General features: G+C 45.2%; 1 protein-coding gene across 5 annotated transcripts in view; it reads right to left on the reverse strand.

The window, feature by feature from the left end:
• The window catches only part of SPHK1 (sphingosine kinase 1), a 52,107-nt gene that overhangs the window by 18,170 nt on the left and 13,954 nt on the right, over positions 1 to 19,983 (reverse strand). For 2 of the 5 annotated variants that reach the window (XM_083597904.1, XM_083597903.1), the window contains exons 2-3: positions 16,645 to 16,799; positions 13,467 to 14,108 (exon numbers count right to left, since the gene is read on the reverse strand). In XM_083597904.1, the coding sequence (XP_083454030.1) occupies positions 13,467 to 14,108; positions 16,645 to 16,663 (661 nt within the window). In that variant the 5' untranslated portion in view covers positions 16,664 to 16,799. The remainder of the gene's footprint in view (positions 1 to 13,466; positions 14,109 to 16,644; positions 16,800 to 19,983) is intronic. The other 3 variants (XM_083597905.1, XM_083597906.1, XM_083597907.1) reach the window with 2 other exon arrangements.

The raw sequence follows: 19,983 nt of genomic DNA on the forward strand, positions 1-19,983 counted from the left end.
TTCATTGCTGGCTCAGCCACACTTTCGCCTGACCTGCATTTTGATCATATCATGCACCGATTAATTCCCTTGGCTCCGAGTTCTTCCGATTGTTCCACAGCTATGCCTTGTGGAAATCTGACCTTACCTGCTGAATCAGGTCTTAAAAGATGCATGGAAAATCTAGAGAGAGATTTTGTTTAACGAACCTTCAATTCAGCAGGCGAGGTTTCACAAAGCACAGCCATGGACAAGAAAAGCTCTCGGACCTGCGGGAATTAATTGGTACACAAGACATGATCAAAATACAGGTCAAGCAAAAGTGTGGATGAGCCCTATGAGTACAGGCCTATTGTGATCCATTACATGTGAAGTTTTGTGGCTGTTCCTCTCCCCATTTTCAGAAGAGCAACACACACACACATTTATGTCTCCCACACAATATATTTATTGACTTCTGTTGACACATTATCCATCACAGACTATGTTTCCTTCCCCACCTACCCTCCGACAGTCAATAGAAGAATAATGAATGATTAAGAGGCATGCCAATTCTTCTTCCACTCTCATGTCAACTCTAGAAGGAAAGGGCCATGTGAATATGGTGGGGACAATGCCACAGAATGCCTGCTGATGCCCTTCAGTGTTTTTTGCCAATTATTGATCAAGGGATGTACCACAGAGAAAAAGTATACAAAGATGTGGGCACTTCAGAGGAAGACTGGATATGAGCTGGCAAACTGCCAAGCATCCAACAACTTAGAGAAAGGCTTGTTTCAAATGTCTCGTTCCATTATTCCAAAACATGGACTGGGATCGTGTGGTGGACCCTCCTTCCACACTTGCCTGTTGATTTGTTCTTCCCTTTCCTGGTTTCCTCTGACCATTAGTTAAACTATGGTTAGCACATTCCTTCCAGACCATAGGTTGAAGGCAATCCTGATTAGTACTGACCATGATTCATCCAATTTGGATAGCATGATAAACTAAAGTTAGAGAAAACACGGACGGGAGAGGAGAGTTGACATTTGCAGGAGAGACAGGAGGAGCCTGCACCACATTCCTAATTCCCCAAATGAAAGTTTTAAAGGATCAAAATATGAACATCTGAACCAGGTCAGAATTTTCAAGCTCCTGGTCCCAAATCCCTGAGAGCAATTCCCCTTACCCAGGCACCCAAACAGCATACCTAGCCCCAAAACCAGAGTGCCTTGGCACTTTTATTTATAACATCCCTAAATAAAACAGAGCAATGTACTGATGTATCTATAATAAATAGGATTTTCTAAAACTAGCAGCTTCACACTGAGCCATGGATTCATTTTGTAACCTTGGGATAAACCTTTAGGTTTTTATGAAACCTCTGAAGACTTGGATCCAGGCACACAGGTGCCCAGTCAATTGTCTGGAAACATTCAGAAGGTGAAGCTTGCTTATTTTTAAAACCACAAAGCCCCATCTAGAAAATGAGTCAATGCTGCATTTTATTTTAATTTTTGCCAGATGTTTGTGCTATGGCCAGACAGCTGTGAATCAGCATGGAGTGATGCAAGAGACTTGCCAACTCGTGAGAGGCCGGCATTCTTGCTGTGTCATCTTTTCACATTTCACCCTTCCCATCACCCCAGAAGAGGAAGCTGGTGATTACTGCAAGTCATGGTGGCTTTTATAGCAGAATAGCCATAGGCTGTACAGATCTTGGACTATACCGTCTACGTGGCAAGTATCTCCGGAACAATAGTATCAGAGGGAACAACCCAAGTATTCTCTCTGCAGTGTTTCACTTTCTTCACCATTATGTTCCACAGCCCCACTCTACAGGGGTAGCACAAGACATTTTGCTGCCTATGGCAAAGAATAGGATGTCACCCTAACTCCTTTCCATGTATAAAAGCCTGGCAGACTGAGTGGTCTTCCACTGCATCAGAGGCCAACAGGCTAGTTTAGGGGACATGGGATAAACAGTGTGGCGTGTACACAGAGCTCTGCCCTCCACTACCTCAGCTTGATCCCAGCCCCCTAGAATCTGCCACCTGAGGCAGCCTTCATACTCTACCTAATGGTAGAGCCAGGCAGCCCTGCACTGCTAGGAGCACTGCTAGGATCCTGTCTGGGCATGCGCTTAGTATCGCTTGAAGCTTTGCCCCAGTTCACTCAAAACGTCTCTTTCTACATGCAAGCTGTCTTAATTATCCATGTGAAAGCATGCTTAGAGACGATATACAGTATGAATCGAGCAACTGTGGCTGCTTAATAATAGCGGTGACTCACTCAATCAAGGCAACTGGATAAAGCAATGCTGTGTTTATGGGAGCTGCTGTATCCATGGTCACTCGGTCCATAAGTTATTCTGATACCTATACCTGAAGACACTTCTGTATAGAGCAAGACTGGTGCTTATTTGTATTAGCATTACCATTAGGAAGCTCATTCAACAGATGCTGCTTATGCTATTGAAATAGCACTAGTCTGATGGCCTTGGGTGCCAGTCTTTAAAGGGATACTTCCCATGGGGCTAGTGTGCTGTCTTTAATTATGGAATTATGGAATAAACTTTGGTTCTATTTTTGAAAGAAACTGTATGCTTGCAGCAATCCTATGACACTGTTCTTATCTCTCTGAACACACCAAAGGTGTAAACTCCTGATATATATACTACTTGTCTATGCACAGGGCATCGCACTGAATTATAACATGCATACGAGAGAGAGAGAGAAAGGGAAACATTATGTGAAAAACTCCTTCAGACCCTTGCTACTTTATAATTCTGAACTGTTTTCTTTCCATCTTTTCTACATATTCCCTATCTGTAACACGGAAGCAATCTTATAAGGATGTTCATTCGTACAAAACACCCCTAAGCAAGATTGGTGCTAAAAAAAATTCCCACACTGGAAGTGAAGGACTTTGATCATTCACAAAGTGCTTTGGCATGGATCTTGAGTAAACTCTGTTTACTGTATATCTTACTGATCTTCTGCCTATCGGTGTGAAAGGTACTGGGAATCATAAGCTGAGAGTCAACATGCCTTCTTCCCCCTGGCGCACCTGCACAGCCCTAGCCTCACCGCAATGCTGCCCTGCCCAGCCCACCCAGGTAAGCTGCAGCAATGACACGGTGGGAAGGGCAGTGCCATCTTCCAACTCACCACTGGCTATGCACTAATGTGCAGAGTGGCATTAACTTCCTCGTTTTCTAGAGACCATTTCCTGCTCAAAATACCTGGAGTGCAATAAGCACACATGCACAGCTTCCCTTTAGCTCACGTGAGCCAGCACATGTAGCTTAGTAGAAATGCAAGCGCTGTTGTGCACCACAATACACAAACTGCAAAGCAGTTCCCCACATGCCTTACAAGCAGATAATATTTGGGTCCCAAATTCTAGTTTTACAGCTTATTGGGGCTGTTGCAGTTGATGAAAGGCCTAATGCACTAATCAGTGAAACAGGAATTTTTGGACATAGTCCAACAGACATGACATTGGACTTCAACCAAAGTACTCCTATCTAACCAGTTTCTACACTGTAGTTTGCCTGATGATCACAGAGGAAAAGTCTAATGTCCGCTTGTGTTCTGGACCCTTGCCCCTCTTGGCTGATAAAAACTAGCAAGGAAGAGATGGCTGGCTAGGCTAGGGAGGTGACTGATGCCTCTTTACGAGAAGGGGTGGTCCCTGCCTGCTTGAAGGAGGGAGTGATAAGACCACTCCTTTAGAAGCACGTCCTGGATTCAGAAAATCTAATTACTGGCCAGCTGCCCTTCTTGGGCAAGGTTCTTTAACAGGTGGTTGTAGACCAGATCATAGAATCGTAGAGTTGGAAGAGACCCCAGGGGCCATACAGTCCAACCCCTTGCAATGCAGGAATCTCAACTAGATCATCCATGACTGATGGCCATTCAACCTCTGCTAAAAAACCTTCAAGGAAGGAGAGAGTCCACCACTTCTCATGGGAATCTGCTCTACTGTCAAACAGATGTTACTGTCAGAAAGTTCTTCCCAATGATTAGTCGAAATCTCCTTTCTTGTAACTTGAATCCATTGGTTCAGATCCTAACCTCCAGAGAAGGAGAAAACAAACTTGCTCCATCCTTCATGTGACAGCCCTTTGGATATTTGAAGGTGGCTATTATATCCCCTCTCAGTCTCCCAACTCCTTCAACTGTTCTTCATGTCTGTTTTGCCAGGCAAAACTGTTTCTCATCTCCCAGGCCTTTGGCTAATTAAACAATCTATGTCCTTTTAAACTGTTGGGGGAGTATTGTTTTTGTTTGTTTTCTATGTTATGCATTTTTGTGTTTTCATATTGTGAACCACCCTGTGTTCCTCGGAAGAAGGATGACATAAAAATTTAATAAATAATAATAATCAAGCTGGCATAATACCTACAGTACTCTTTTACAGCTGCTAGATGCTGTGCTGGTTAACATACAGTCAAATTTAAGAACTGGAAAACTTGCTCGCTACTTTGTGACATTTTAGTTGGTCCTAATTAAGGTATCACCCTCTGATGACTTGGGGGCTTTTGTTTGTTTTTTAACCTAAGGGACCAGCTAAACCTGGTCCACATTTGAATGAAAGCATCAGGTTCTGGGGGACATTGCTAAATAAATTGGGAGGGCTTCATCAGGAAGACAACAAAGAGAAAAATACCGTATTTTTTGCTCTATAAGACTCACTTTTTCCCTCCTAAAAAGTAAGGGGAAATGTGTGTGCGTCTTATGGAGCGAATGCAGGCTGTGCAGCTATCCCAGAAGCCAGAACAGCAAGAGGGACTGCTGCTTTCACTGCGCAGCGATCCCTCTTCTTGTTCTGGCTTCTGAGATTCAGAATATTTCTTTTTCTTTTTTTCCTCCTCCAAAAACTAGGTGCGTCTTATGGTCTGGTGCGTCTTATAGAGCAAAAAATACGGTATTTGAAATTCAGTAAAAGGAGATGCTTACCAGTGGCAATATTTGGCTGTAACTGGGAGGAGGGCTTTTAAAGAAGTGAACACTTGCCTTTTAGCTTCAGGAATCAGTTTTACACAACACATACCCCAGCACACGGCCAAGTGGGTGCTGACAGTGCCTCTTCAGAGGCAGTAATGTTAGCCTTTTTATTTTATTTTTAATCACTGCAACCAAGCATAAATTAATAACTGGCACATCTCACTGAATCTTAAATTAGCAGTTCAAAGATATACGAAGTAAGCCAAAGCCATATTGGATATAGCTCTGAAAGAAGAGAATATAGAATTAAAGTGTAAACAAACATGTGCCTTTGCAAGCTACCCCGTTTGAATTAAAATGCATTTGGCACAATCATGTTGGCTTACAAGTGGCACAACTCATAAAACCAAGCCGATAAGCCAAGACATACGTACTTTAAGGCTTGCAGGAAATAGCCATGACCTGTTTGTCACCCATTCTACCTTTGGCCAGGTCTAGGAATAAACTAGAAGTGACCTGTGAGGACACCATGAAGAGTTCCGGTGGCTTTGGCCCCATGCAAATTTCTTTGAATGATGGCACTGCATTCTGTCAAGCTACTATAGGCTGGCTGCCATGGCTGCCACACATCTACAAGTATCCAAATCTGTGTTCTCGTGCTAAATAACCGCACACCATCTGATCTACAATGAACAGAAACGGTATGCGTTGACCTGCTCTTTGTGCTCTGAGGTTAGGGTGGCCTGCCTTCCCCTGTCGCCACTGCCCAGCTTGCCAGTAACACCAACCTCTGTAGAACTGCCTGATTTCCTTTCATCTTTTGTTCTTCACTTCGAAGCAATTTTAAGAACATCTTGGAAGATTAGAGAGCTGGGCCCAGGGCCAGGAAGACACATGATGGAACACTTCTGTTCCAAAGTTTTCACAAGAAGGTTGGTAGAGCTTTTCAATAAGGGCGGGGGTGGATGCAGTAATAATGAAGGGTGCAAGAAGGTAAGATGCAATGTGTCTGCACTTTTCAGGAGCTATGTTCTGTAAGGCACTCTCAGGGACCAGGAATCAGATGCCTCTTCGTTGGGTGATGATGCAAGTGAAGAATCTGACCAGGAAGCAGGAAGGGGACCCAGGGCCACCCTGCTATCGGATGAACCTGCAGGGCTGGTCTCAACCCCCACCCCAAAAAGGAAGTGGCACTGCCATCCTCTGACTCAGAGAACTCCACTGCAACAGACCCAGGGCAACCTGGATAAAACAGCATCTTGTAGCAACATCAGAGCTCTCTGTCCCCCAGAGTGCTGCCTGAGCCTTGCCTTGTATCCTGCCTAAACCATGCCTATCCCAGCTGGACTTTGCCTTGCTTGGCTACACCACAGAGCAGGACATACAGTCAGTGCATTTAGATAACGACAAGCTGTCAGGCATAGAAAGTTTACACAGTCCATCTGCATTCGCCACCGAATCGGCTCTGATTACACTTTCTTGTACATGTTCCAGGGTCTGGTCTGAGGGCACATGAGGCCAGCACCATCCTGAGGGCTAATAGATCTGGGAACAATGTGCATCCTGCCCTAGGTGCTATGACAGGAAAGTTGAGATATAAATGTAGGATAAATAAATAAATACGTTGTTTTTCTTTTTTAAAAAAATTATATACCGCTGGCCTACAATAGTCTCTAAGCAGTTTAAGACCAAAACAAAAAAATCAGTTGAAACTAATAAAAGCAAACATCAATTAAAATGCCACTGGAATTAAAATAAGTGCCTTGAGTAGGTGCTGAAAGTTCAGTAGCGAAAGGCATGTCTGACCTCAGTTGGGAGTTCTGTAAAATACCTAGAGCAAAGTATGCCAATGGATGTTGGAGAAGTAAAACCAGACACTTGTTCAGCCATCACCTTTGTTGACATGGGTGTGACCACCATGCTAAATGGTACCAGTGGCTGTTTTATTGAAGTGCACTCTGTGATCCCATCCCAAGAGCAAGAGATGGTGTAGCAAATTACAAAACACAGGGACACTCTTCATGTTGTGTGCCTGACCTACAGATTTCAGAGAGTGTGGAAGGCTTCAAAAGAAGGGAATTCTGTTCTGCATAGGGCTAGAGAGTTCTAGGATGTCCATCGATCTTTTAAAAATCCTGGCTATGTCTAAAGTAGGGAGTGGGGACACTCTGCCTGCTCCTAGATGACTCTCTCCACACCAATTCCATTTACACAAATGCAAACCTATGGGGACTGTTGGCCTGGTTAATTCTGGCACAGCCACTCGGCTGTTTTTGAGAAGCACCCAGAAGGGTTTCAGACTAAAACACAGAGAAGTTGGGACAGAGGAGAAAGTGCAAATCACTTTTGGAGGAGCAGGTGGGGCAGGGGAGAACATATGCTCCTACCGATAAGATTAAATCTGCCTGGGACAGGAAGGTTTCTGGAGGCCTTAGATAGACAAGCTGCTAAACAGCGGGGGGTTGGGGCGGAAGCTCCTTATAGGCCAAGTCTCCATTTCTCTCTAGGCAAAATGACCAAACCAAGAAGAAGCGTCTTCTGGCTATCTCTCCCCGCCACTTCTCCTCATCTGTCAGTTCACGAACTGGATTACAAAGCAACATTCTGGCCACAGAGTCAGCTGCCATCGCTCCCCGTGTCACTCTCTCTTAGCATCCCCCACCAGGAGATCTCTCACAGAGAGAGGAGCTGTGTGGTATAATTGCTCTACTTTCCCTCCTGCCTAGGACGCAGAGGGAGAACAGAAATTGTATAGGAGGAATCCTTTTCACTCTCCAAGGCCAACTGTGTTGCTGCTCCCACCTCCTGTGCATTTAGCGCTAATGATGGGGTGGGGAGGGGGTGCTGAGTCACCACGCGGAAGACCCAGCCAGACGTGCTGCTCAAAGCGGTCACGTGGTTTCCAAATTCCTCCGGCCCAGCTCTGCAGCATGCACTGATGTCACATGGGAGATCCATGGATGACTAGCTGTGCTGATGAATAGGAGCTCTGGCTAACATTCATCTCTGACTAACATTTTCAACACAGGATTTAACTAGAGTGAAAGACTCGATCCTGAGAATTCAAAAGGCACTGAATTAATTTGGCTTCAAGAGAGGGGACAGTCAACATTTCCTACAATTAGACCTTTAAAAAAAAGTATGTATGGCTTTATGTGCACACATACACACAGGGTAGTATATTGGGCTTGCAGTGCGGGGGTCTGGTCTCCACTGGATCTGCAATGTGTTAGTCAATCAGGATTAAAACCTTTCAATTTACTAAAGTAGTGCTCCCTTACTGATTGTGAAACAGGTGTTTTCTTAAATAAGCCGTGTAACTTTTCCCACCTTTGCAAGTGCATGCCTAAGAAAAAGACTGAGCTGGTCCACACAATCACGTGAATTTTTTCAGAACGGTGGGTGATCAGAAGATTATATGTTCCTGCTTGTGAGTCACATTACACAGAATGATTATCTTATCACAACACCCTCCTGCTCCCAGACAAAGAGTCCATTTATATTCTTCTGAAACAGCCAACAAGGGGCCTGCTAAATGTTACCCTAGCCAAATGGCAGCTGCTTTTTACAGGAGCAGATTCCATGCAGCTAGGAAGATGGTCAAACGACCCAACCTCATAGGCCTGGACCCAGCTTCTGATCATGTGGGTTCTGGCTATGAGATTATCATTATTATTACTATTATTGAAGAAGAAGAAGAGTTTGGATTTGATATCCCGCTTTATCACTACCTGAAGGAGTCTCAAAGTGGCTAACATTCTCCTTTCCCTTCCTCCCCCACAACAAACACTCTGTGAGGTGAGTGGGGCTGAGAGACTTCAGAGAAGTGTGACTGGCCCAAGGTCACCCAGCAGCTGCATGTGGAGGAGCGGGGAAGCGAACCCGGTTCGCCAGATTACAAGTCCACTGCTCTTAACCACTACACCACACTGGCTCTTTGAGGTTAATATTTTCATTTGTGAATTGCTTCCCATGAGGTATGCAGAAGCAACTTAGAATGTAACATACAAAAATAGTGGTGTATGTTAAAATAGTTAAAAGAACTGCATATACAAAATCTGTGTGTGTGTGTGTGTGTGTGTGTGAGAGAGAGAGAGAGAGAGAGAGAGAGAGAGAGAGAGATTGAGATTAAAAGCAGTTTAAAATAACATCAGGTACAGAAAACCAACTCAAATCTAAGACAGAGATAATCTAACTGAGATAAAGATTTTAGAAGGCACCACAGTGGAAGGGATCATTTGAGAACTAACGTGGCTTAGAGTGGTTAGGGTATTGGACAAGGACTGGTGAGACCTCAAGGTCTCAAGCCTGGCTCATGGGGCGGGGGCTATAGATAGAGCAGGGGGTTGGGGGCTTGTATGTGGGCATCAGAGCATAGTTTTACATGGGCCTAGCCCACACCTTGCCAGAACTGACTAAGCCTGTTCACTTTATTGAGGGAAGAGGCAGGGAAGGCACAGGCATTTATTTACTTTTTGTGCTGCCCTCCACCCCAAAAATACTGGTTTTAGACAGCTACTGGGAGGCATGATTGGGAAGGAGTTCTGGGACTGGTCTTGTGGATTTCTCCAAGAATGCTTCTCTCTTTCCTGCCCCACACCATCATTCAAGTACTGACACATGGTGAGGTCTGGTCTTGCTGTGGAGAAGTTGGCAATCCCTGGAACAGTCTCGTAACTGAGTAGCAGCAATGACATGTTTATGGAGGGACAAGTTGTTGTAGCCAGAGAAATAGCTCAGGGTAGCTCTGTGCTTTTAACTGCCTCCTGGCTACCTTTGGCCAACTTTGCGATGTGCAGCATTCCAGTTCTTTTTTCTAAGCCGGAGTTTTCAAAGGGGGAAATAAAGGAGCTAGCATTAGACTGAATACGAGCTCCTTTATTGTACTGAATGTACTGAGAGATGTAATGAATATACTACAAGAAATGGATTTGCCAAGACAGCTGACAACAAAAAATAGCCATTGTTACAACCTTAAGAGCAATAATGGTCTTGGGAAATAAATTCAACTGATTTCTGGGAAAGGATGTTTCAACCGGCTTCTTAGATGACTCAGATCACCAAACAAGTTCCACTTTTATTATTCAACAGGCTGGACAACGATGCAGAAAAATAGCAAAGAGCAAATCAGTGTGAGTAACCTAGGGATGAAATGGTAACAATAGTTCTCAAGAGAGCCTGGCTTCCCATGGGGCACCATAGTCTTATCCCACTGTTTCCCCTGGTCAAGGAGGTTTCCAAAACAATATAAAAACCTGCAAAACCTCTGACCCTTGCAGAGACCAGATATGAAGCTCTTAAATAAACCAATATGAAGTTGTTTTGCACACAACTGAACATTCCTGTATCTAGCCACAACCAGCTCTTGGTGTTCACGTGGATTTTAAAAAATAATTTCTTAGGGTGTGCGTGGAAATGAATTGTCACTTGAGAGCGTGGCACAACAACTTTGGGAGAGGCACCTTGTTAATATGCACACGGGATACTCAGGCTTGCCTTGTCAAACTGGTTTGCAGCCGGGAGTCAGCACAACCTATTGCACAGGCAGAAACTAAGAGGATTTGGGAGTTTAGTGTTGACTGTTGAGAAACACGCCTCTCTGAAACATTGATTGCAGCACACAGCCCTGTGCTGCAGACCATCTAGCTATTTGCTCAGTGGTACCAGGGACACTTCTGCTAAGATGCATAGCACATATGTCCCTTTCCTCTCTCTGATAAAGACTTAGTCCTCCAGCTTTCATCCACAGTTCATTCATTTTCACAGAGACTCAGCAGCACACTTGGCCTTGTGGTTTTCACCAAACATTTAGCAAGATGAGCTAGGAGATTTCCATCTCCTTTCCCACGCTGTGAAGTGTTTGACACCAGCTCTTTCAACATGTTTCTGTAAGGTTCTGTATCTTCTAGCAGGAAGGTAAATATTCCTATGTGACTTTGCTTTTGAAATACGGGGCTTTAATTTGGGTTCTACATGCAACTGCCTTTCCCTCATGAGGCCTAGAAACAAAGCTGAACATCTTTTATCACAATTTTTGCTATATGGAGAATTTAAGTTGACAACTTTGCTGATAAACTTTGCTGAGGTGACAACTTTGCTGATAAAAAATATCAGGGTGACATAACCAGTTGGTTTTCCATAATGATCTGTGCAACTAGATTTGGAACACAGGTGCAAATATTGTGCAAGAAGAAATAGGAAATGCCATGGAAGATGCTGAAACTTAAAAAATGTACCTGGCTGCTCTTGGGAACCAGAGACCAGACAGATAGGCTTAAGGCCGATCCAGCAATTCACTTATGTTCTTTAAAAAGCACAAGAAAATTTCCTTTTTGTTATCACCTTCTGCAACTGCAGTCCATACACAATTTGTTTCAGAGCAATACTAGACTACTTCCACAGTGGCTATATCAGAAAAACTCTTGTGGGGAAGGCTGGAGGAACTAAGCTTTGCTCCACAAGTTTGTTTTCTGAAAGAGCAATAATAGTGTATAGACAACTTTCCACTTATGTGGGAGTTACGTTCTGCAGATCGTGCATAAAGTCAAAATCGCATATAGTCAAAACCCACCCCCTTTTATTTATTTATACTTTTTGCCAAGTGCATAAAGCTGAATGAGCACAAGTTAAATTGGTGTAAGTTGTGAGTCACCTGAACTTGTTTTTAATGGAATGAACTTTCAGATAATTGTAATTTTAATCAGTGCTATTTCAATTTGCAGTTGATGATTAAATTATAATCAAGTAGCTGCAAGGACCCAGCAATGGTGAAGGGGGCAAGCTACTGGTCAGAGTGCTCCTCACTCCTACCCCTTTTGTGCTACCTCTGGCGGTCAGGTCAGTTCAGCAGGACTATGGCAGAGGTAAAGCCTCTGTGGTTTGCAGGTTTGAGAGTTAAGCTTCTAAAGCAGGGGTGACTAACCCCCGTTTCAGGGGTTTGATCACACAGACCCAACAAGCAAATATTTCTGGCCCACAAGATCCTACTAATTTTGGTGGCGGCGGCCAATTTTTTACTTTAAAAATTATTATTTAGTAGACACACCCCTGGAAGGTAATCCCCTCTGCTCAACTGAGCTCAACCTGCTAATGGGGATGCAAATCACCCTCTCATACCCATCTGATTGATTGATTGATTGATTGATCAATCAATCAGTGAGTGTGGAGCCACAATAACTCCCTCCTCAGCTGATCTGCTCAGACAAGCTGGAGGGGGAAGCTGTGTATGTCCTCTGAGCATTTGTGTGTGAGAGAATTTTAAAGAGCCTTACAATGAGACCAACATTCATTTGCATTTATTTCTAACCCATCTAACTCTAACATAGGAATGGCCAACCTGTTGCCCTCCAGATGCTGCCGGACTCCAACCCCCATCAGCCAGCATGGTCAATGGTCAGGATAATGGGAGTTGTAGTTCAGCAACATAAGGAGGACCACAGGTTCTTCTTCCCTGGTGTAACCCTATGCTAAGTTCAACTGTGAAGTGCAGTGCTGGTGTGAACTAGTCAAGCACCACCGTCATTATGTCTCGGAGGCATCTATACACATAAATTAACATATGCAAACTTAATACAGATTTGAGTGATAGGCCGCCGCTCATGCACCTAGCAATGTACCCGAGTAGACATGCAATCCTAAGCAGGTTTACAGAAATAAGCCCCGCTGAATTCAATTGTTTACTCCCCAGTAATTGTGATAAGGTTTGCAGCTCGAGTCCCATTTAATTCCATGGGCTTTTTGCTTCTGAGTAAGCAAGTAAAAAGCCATGCTACACAGCCCACGCTTCGCATGTTACAAATTTCCTGTGTGAAAGGCATTTAAGTTATGCACAGGAATGAATCTGCAATGTGTAAGTCTACTCTTGCAAACTGACTTGCAGACCTGTGTTCATTTTGATGCATGTACAATATGCTGGCATAAATTGGTGACTGTTTCCCAAAGTGCATTTGCACCCACCCACCACTAAATGCACATAGGAGCGATTGTTACACAAGACAACCAGAATAGCGACTGCACTAGTTAATTCCTACAAATAAACACTTTCCTGCAAGTAATTACTTTCTGAGTAGGAGCTTCACAAAAATAAAGTGCCCCTCTCAGGGGGAACTATGCCTGTTTCAGGCATTTGTGGCTCACATGGTAAAGGTAAAGGAGAGTTTGGGGGTTTTATTTTTAACCATTTTATAGTCAACTGATAAATCTGGAAAGCGATTTACAACATAGGGAAAAGGCAAGCCGCTGCTATGCCCATTTCACCAGACTGAAAACTGAGGACCAGGCGGGGGAGGGGTTCCTCCTCGGGGTCATAGAGCAAGGGAGCACAAGGGTCATCTAGTCCAACCCCCCTACAATGCAGGAATCCTGCCTACTGCCTTGCCTGCGTGGGATCGAACCACCAAGGTATAGACTCCTACACACAGTGGGACTTTCTTCCGAGTAAACATGCACCTCCTGGAGCGCAGGTGAAACTGGAGCCCGCGCTTGCCAGCTCGGTCCCCCCCTCCCTCCATCCCGCGATAGAGACGCCTCTACTTTCCGGGCGGGGCACTCGCTCACCTTGTAGGCTGAGGGTGGACGGCGTGGACAGCTCCATGATCTTCCGAGCCCAGGTCTCGGCGATGCTCCGGTTCTCTTCGGCTTCCTGGGACTCCAAGACGCGGAAAGTCTTGGCCACCCTGTGGCGGGACTCCCCGGACACCCACCAGCCCTTCTTGAAGGGGTAGCAGAAGACGGTGAAGTAGGCGGCCGCCGGCTCCGGAGCGCCTTTCCTCTGGAAAGCGTAGCAGCCGATGCAGTCCGAGAGGCTGAGCGCCGTGATGGAGCCGCTGGGCTCGGACGTGTCCAGCCGGCGGAGCAGCAGCTCGGCGCTGCTGGTGAGGCTCAGGGCGCAGCTCGACTTGGGCGCCGCCGCCGGGGCCAGCGAGAAGATCCCCGAGAGCACAACTTCGCGGGAAGGCCCGCTGCTGCTGCTGCGCAAGGTCTCCCCTGAGTCCGACAAGCCTCGCTCCATCGCCGCAGCCTCATGGAGAGGGGACGACCCGGCGCGTGTGGAGGGCGCTGCTGCTGCTGCTGCTGCTGCTGCTCCGGGAGCCCGGGCGTTGCAACCCTTCGCTGCCTGGCTTATCAATGAGCGGCGGAGGGCTGGCTTCCACACGGGCGCTCGGGCGCGCTGCTCTCTGCTGCCACCCGGCGGCGACTCTGCGGAAGAACACCAACTTCAAGTTCATTCATAAAAGCTCCAAACGCGCAATAATCAAAGAAAGTTGCTAAGCGAGAACATCCCCCCCCCCCCGCCCCAAGAACTTGCCCTTCCGAGCTGCGGCTCGGGAACCTCAAGGAACCGGCCTAAGCACGTGCTTGCTCAAAACTCAGCCCTGTGGGAATTAATCCGTAACAAGCCCTTCTCTTTTGTCCCGGGACACCCAAGTCATACGCCTCCTCCGGGTTAAGAGGCTAGGCAACAGCAAGCGCTATGTAGGGGCGCGGGGCGGGTCCTCCAAAGCAGATAAAATGAATTTTGGCCGCGAACAGGAATCCAAGGGCCAAACTCCACGCTCAAGCAATGGGGATTGCTTCCACCTGCGCTTTTCATTTCTTAAGCGTTGCCTCCATTGGCAGGCACCGACTTTGCCCAATAAGAAAGCTCTGCCCACGGTATCAAGCACCAGCGTTTCTCACTCGGCCACGTGAGAACGGTAGTGATCATGTCCTACAAACACTTGGGTGAATAGGGCTGGTCTCCTTTTTACGGGATGGGCTGCTGTGTCTTTAACTTCCAGGTGGAGTATTTCCTTGGCATGGAGATGCAGTGTTGACAAAATAATAATAAATTTTTATTTGTACCCCGCCCTCCTCTGCCGGAGCCGGGCTCAGGGCAGCTAACATCATAAAACTAACACTGTCTACAAAGAACATAAGAACGTAAAAACAGGCAATCAGTTAATGAAAATATATCTTAAAATTAGTTCAGAGCAAATTAAAATCTGGACAGATGGCAGTCCACCAGTAAAACTGAGAGTGGTTAATATTCTCCAGGGCCAACTGTTACCTCTTTAATGCTTCTATAATGCTTGTTCTTATACAGAAAGAAACGAATCAGACTGAACCCCATCCAAAGGCCTGGCAGAACAGCTCCGTCTTGCAGGCCCTGCAGAAAGATTTCAAATCCCGCAGGGTCCTGGTCTCTTGTAAGAGAGAGTTCCACCAGGCTGGGGCCAGGACCAAAAAGTCCCTGGCTCTGGTCGAGGCCAGTCTAATCTCCCCGGGGCCTGGGATCTTCAGGGTGTTATTATTTGCAGACCTGAAGTTTCAGTGCTGGATTTCTGCCTGCCGGGAAGCTGTTTAAGGGCAAAAGGGGGGCTCTCCTTGCTTGATCCCTTGCACAGTTAAAATGGGAGGCAAGCCCCACTGAGCTGGATGGCCCTGAGGCCCTTTGAGCAATGTGGGGGCTCCCACAGAGGCCCCACTACCTGCAAAATCTCCCACCCATTTGAGTGCCTCTGATGGCCTGGCCTCTGTTGGCATGGCGGCGGCACAGCCATGGAAGAGGTGAAACCTTTGCACAGAATCAGCCATGGGACGGAAACAGCAACCTAATGCTTCACTGGGTTTGGCTCCAGATTCCTTTCCCACCTTGTGCCAAGCACAACCTGTAACATTATGTCCTTACCTATCCTTGCAGCATGGCCAGGTATGGCTGAGAGATACGTGTCCAAAGGACACCTGTGAAGGCAGTGATGTGGCAGTGGCAGACAGCAGGCCTCCCAACAGCAACATTACTGCAAATTTCCAGGACAGGATAGAGCAGAGTGGAAGTGAGGCCAGGGCTGTGCAGGAGCACCAACAGGATTCGAACTCGCAGCTCCACTCCATCCCAGAAAGCAGCAGTGACATCACCGTTAGGGGAGCACAATGTGGCACTGCCCTAGCCACCCCTGCAGAATAGGGCCAGTTTGTAAAAGGTGGCAGGCAATGATAACACTCAGAAAAAGGAAGTTAGACCCACTGAGATTAATGGGACTCAGTCCTTAGCAAACATGCCTAGAGTTGTAACCAACCATGGAGCTTTATTAGCCACGTTTATTCAGAAACTGATCTTGTCAGGTGCCTTGGGGAGCCCCTTGAGGGCCAAAAGTTTGGGCAGAACTGATTTTATAAATACCTACTTATAATATATGTTTCTGTGTTAGAATTTTGTAGTGTGACAAGCAGCTCCTAATATTTTTTTTTATTATTATGGCAAGTAACTAGACTAGAGGGATAGTGTCAGGAGCCACAGGAGATGCATGCAGCTCCCCCGTGTGGTGAACCACCACACTGCAGTTTGCAGCAGGGAGTCTCCTCTACTCATGGTGCCTAATTTGGAAAAGGAAGACAAAAAGTCAACCAAATCAAATATTTTAAGTAAATTCAATTTTGGGGTGGCTGGGTGGGGGATGACAACAATTACATCTTTTAGAAATGCATAAATCATACCAAAAATATTTTTTTCCTAAACAGGAGGCACTTGGGTGGGGAAACGAAGCTGGTAAAACGTTTGAGCATAGGTTTAAGAAAGCAAAAATAAAGATGACATGCTGGGAGGATTGGCAGTGCATTCCCACTCCCCTGCTTACACGACTGCTTACACACCAGTGTTGTGATCATTAGAATTGGTGTGCCCCTGTAGACTTGGTTTGTTCTCTGGTCTTGACTAGTTCTGCCCTGCTTCTCAGTTTTGTTTTTTGGGTCTGACCTGTTATTTGACTATGCATCTTGCTTTCTCCTCTAGCCCTGACTTGCTCTCCAGTTCTGGCTTTCTCTGCAATCGATTGTTCCTCCTGGTTTCTCCTTTTCTGTCTTGTGCCATGGCTTCAGTTGTCTGGCCTCTGATCAGGTAGCTATGTTAGTCTTTGCAGCAAAAAGAAGGAAGAGTCTTAAAGATGAACGTATTTTTTAATGACAAACTTTTGGGATTTTATTTATTTTTTAATCCCAAATGGGACCCCAATAATTGTGGAGTATCCAAAACTTTTTGCTGCTGAAGTAGACTCTAGTACATGAAAATTTGTATGCTACAATAAAACTGGATTCTTGGTTACTCTGATGGTAGATATGTACTTTCCCCACTATTTAGCTGCATGCTAAGAAAAGCTTTACCTGTTGAATTTCTGCATATGAGGCTGCTGTTAGAAGGGGAAGAGCAGGATCACCCCCTAAACCACACCCACCAAATGAAACTGTAAACATGTTGTTTGCATCTCTTAGCTCTGGAAAGATAACTGAACTTTTCAAATGCTAACTGAGTTGCCTGTATTTTAGCTATCTGCTTCCCTTCACCTGCACTTACTTGGTTGTGTTTCGTTGACTGGTTATTAAAATCCATGGTAGATTAGTAAGAAGCCTATTCATTGTCACTGGCCGTGAGATCATAAATTGTGAAACGTTCAAGCAGTACTCTACTCTGCTTTTGCCATACAACCCTTCACAGAGGCAGACCCAACAGCAGGGCAGGTGCTAGAGGTAGCAAGATCCATAAGGGGCACATTGTCCAAACGGGGCTATCCTTTTCACTTTGCACAGTATATGAAGATTCTATGGAGCCTCTGAAATATCTCAGTTCGCATATTAAGGAGGGTTCACTGAGGGTGAATGTGCTACTGATCTTGCACGTGAAATCTGCCACATTATAAATAACATGGTCCATCTGCTGCTTCTGTTGGGCAAGCTACCAGTACTTTAAGTTTCCTGCACCCACACATTGAGAACGTGGTCACCACACTCCTTGTACTAATCTGCGAGTAATCTTAATAGGTCCCTTTACTGGGTGTGCTTGTGTTTGCTTTCCCAATAGCTATACAGTATGATGTTGACATTATATATTTGTATGATAGCTAATCCAGCACTACATGAACTCAATGAATGTAATAATGACAAGCAGTTTAGAGAAGATTATAGGAACAGTAAGAAGAAAATCAATGGGAATACTTCTACCATTGGTTGTGTTTTAATAAAACAGTGGAAGGGAGGAATGAGCAATGCATAATTTCTGCTCCTCTATCTGATCAGATGTGCCACTTGGAACAGATTGTGCAACATGTTGGCTTTTTGAATAAGGGATAAGGCTGATCTCTAAGGAGTCTTAAACCAGGATTTATAAACTCTCATAAAACCCCTTGAATGCATGTGTTTTCTTACTCAAAGGATTTACTTTACATCTTGAAATTGGATCTTGTATCAGATTTCTCTCCGGTTCTAAAGAGATTGTAGCTATTTGTTCGGCGGGGGGGGGGGGGCAAGAAGGGAAACTCTGCTCATTTAAAATATTTTTTTCCAGTCTGCCCTGTCTAGTCTTACTTCATACTAATATGTTAGATGTATATTATTGTTGTTGTTGGTATGGTGATGGTTGTTGCAGCTAAGGGAATTACCTCTTTTCTGTCCTATATGCCAGAAACAGCTTGAAACCAGCTTAGGTTTCAGTCCTGCATTCCAGGGATGGGGGAAACCCATGGCCTTCTTAATGTTGTTGAACGCCAACTCCCATCAGCCAATGGCCAAGGATGATAAGAAGAGTTGCAATCCAAAACATCTGGAGGGAGCCATTTTGTCTATCCCTAATTTTTAGGCTGTGAAACCGTGTTCTTACTTAAAAGATATCTGGCCTAATGTGTCCAGCGAGAAAACATCCACATATCGGTGCCACTGCTATGATCTGTGGGAGAGCAGCTTTTGAAAAAACTTGAATACATTTCAACTAGGTGGCATGACATTTCAGAGCCTATTTTTGCTCTTCCGAAGCCACTAATTGTCAGGTAAAGCTTTGGGTCAATTGCTGCTATTTGTGGATGTTTTCCATCCCACATAGCAATGACATAAGCTTGGCTTCCCTTTATACACACAGCATTGGCAAACGTTGCCCAGGAAGGATTGCATGCATCCCTGTTTAAAAATAATATACTGTGGCAAAACTTTATTCTATGACTGGCCTCATGGCATGGCATATAATGCTACACACCGATTCACTGAGGAACATTTCACAAATTGAATTTTGTGGACAGCGTTCCAGGGGGTGAGAGGTTAGCTGGAAGAACCAAACTTTGGTCATGACTTACGACGATCCTTTCTTCCTTATTGCTGTTTGAAGCCTGACACCTCACTTACTCATGTTTCTCTGTCACATAAATTAGCTGTCTGCCACTTAGCTGACACCTTTCCAAATCTCCCCTGAGTTAAGTACGGTAAGATAGTTTTATCCTTCCCCTTGACTGCCCAGCTAATGTGTCACCCTGTAACCACAAGAAGTGATAGCCTGAAACATTTTGCTCCAAAATAATCGTATTTTCTTTCCTTCTCCGGTTCTGGTTTCACTATAATTGGGGTGAAATTGCCCAGTGAGTTCCTTCCCTGGAGAGGAGAAAGCTCAGAACATTGCCTCTGGGAGGAATACTTAAATGTACTTATGGGAAGGAGAGAAACCCCTCCCTCCTCGCCCTGATTTCTCCTTTGTTTGCTGAAGATACCAGGGCCAGAGACCATTGTGCCAGCAGCAGTTTTTCTTCTAAAGATGGCCTAGGATTGAATTCATATAATCTGAAATCAGACTCCATACTCGACAGCTGGCTCATCAAGCTAAGTGTGTGTGTGAAGTTGGCTGTGGCTCTTTGAACCTTTCTGTTTTATTGTTCTTTCCATATCTTGTGAAAGTGTGCAAATTCTTGCCTTCCCTGACAAACCTACGTATATTTTTAAGTTGCAGTCCAGGTCTTGTTGCACTACAACTCCCATAAGTTTTGCCTGCTTTTTCTTTTGCTCAGACTGGGGCATTTTCCTGAGTTTGTTGTTTGGTTGTTTGGGAAGAGTGTTTTGGAGAGAGGCTCGGAGCGTTGTCAGCGTTTCTTCTGTGAAATTGGTATTTTGTGGCATCAGTGACAGTCCCCTAGGTTTCCAAACGTGCTCCTGGGCCCAAAAAAGTTGGGGACCCCTGACCTTTGGGGTTAATTTTACACTCAAGTTCTAACCACTCACTCTGCCACTTGGCCCCTACTCAGCATTTTTGAATCCTCCTTAGTTAACAAAGGGTTCCCTGTTGTGT

The sequence above is a fragment of the Podarcis filfolensis genome (assembly GCF_964270895.1).
Source record: "Podarcis filfolensis genome assembly, chromosome: 2".
Lineage (NCBI taxonomy): Eukaryota > Metazoa > Chordata > Lepidosauria > Squamata > Lacertidae > Podarcis > Podarcis filfolensis.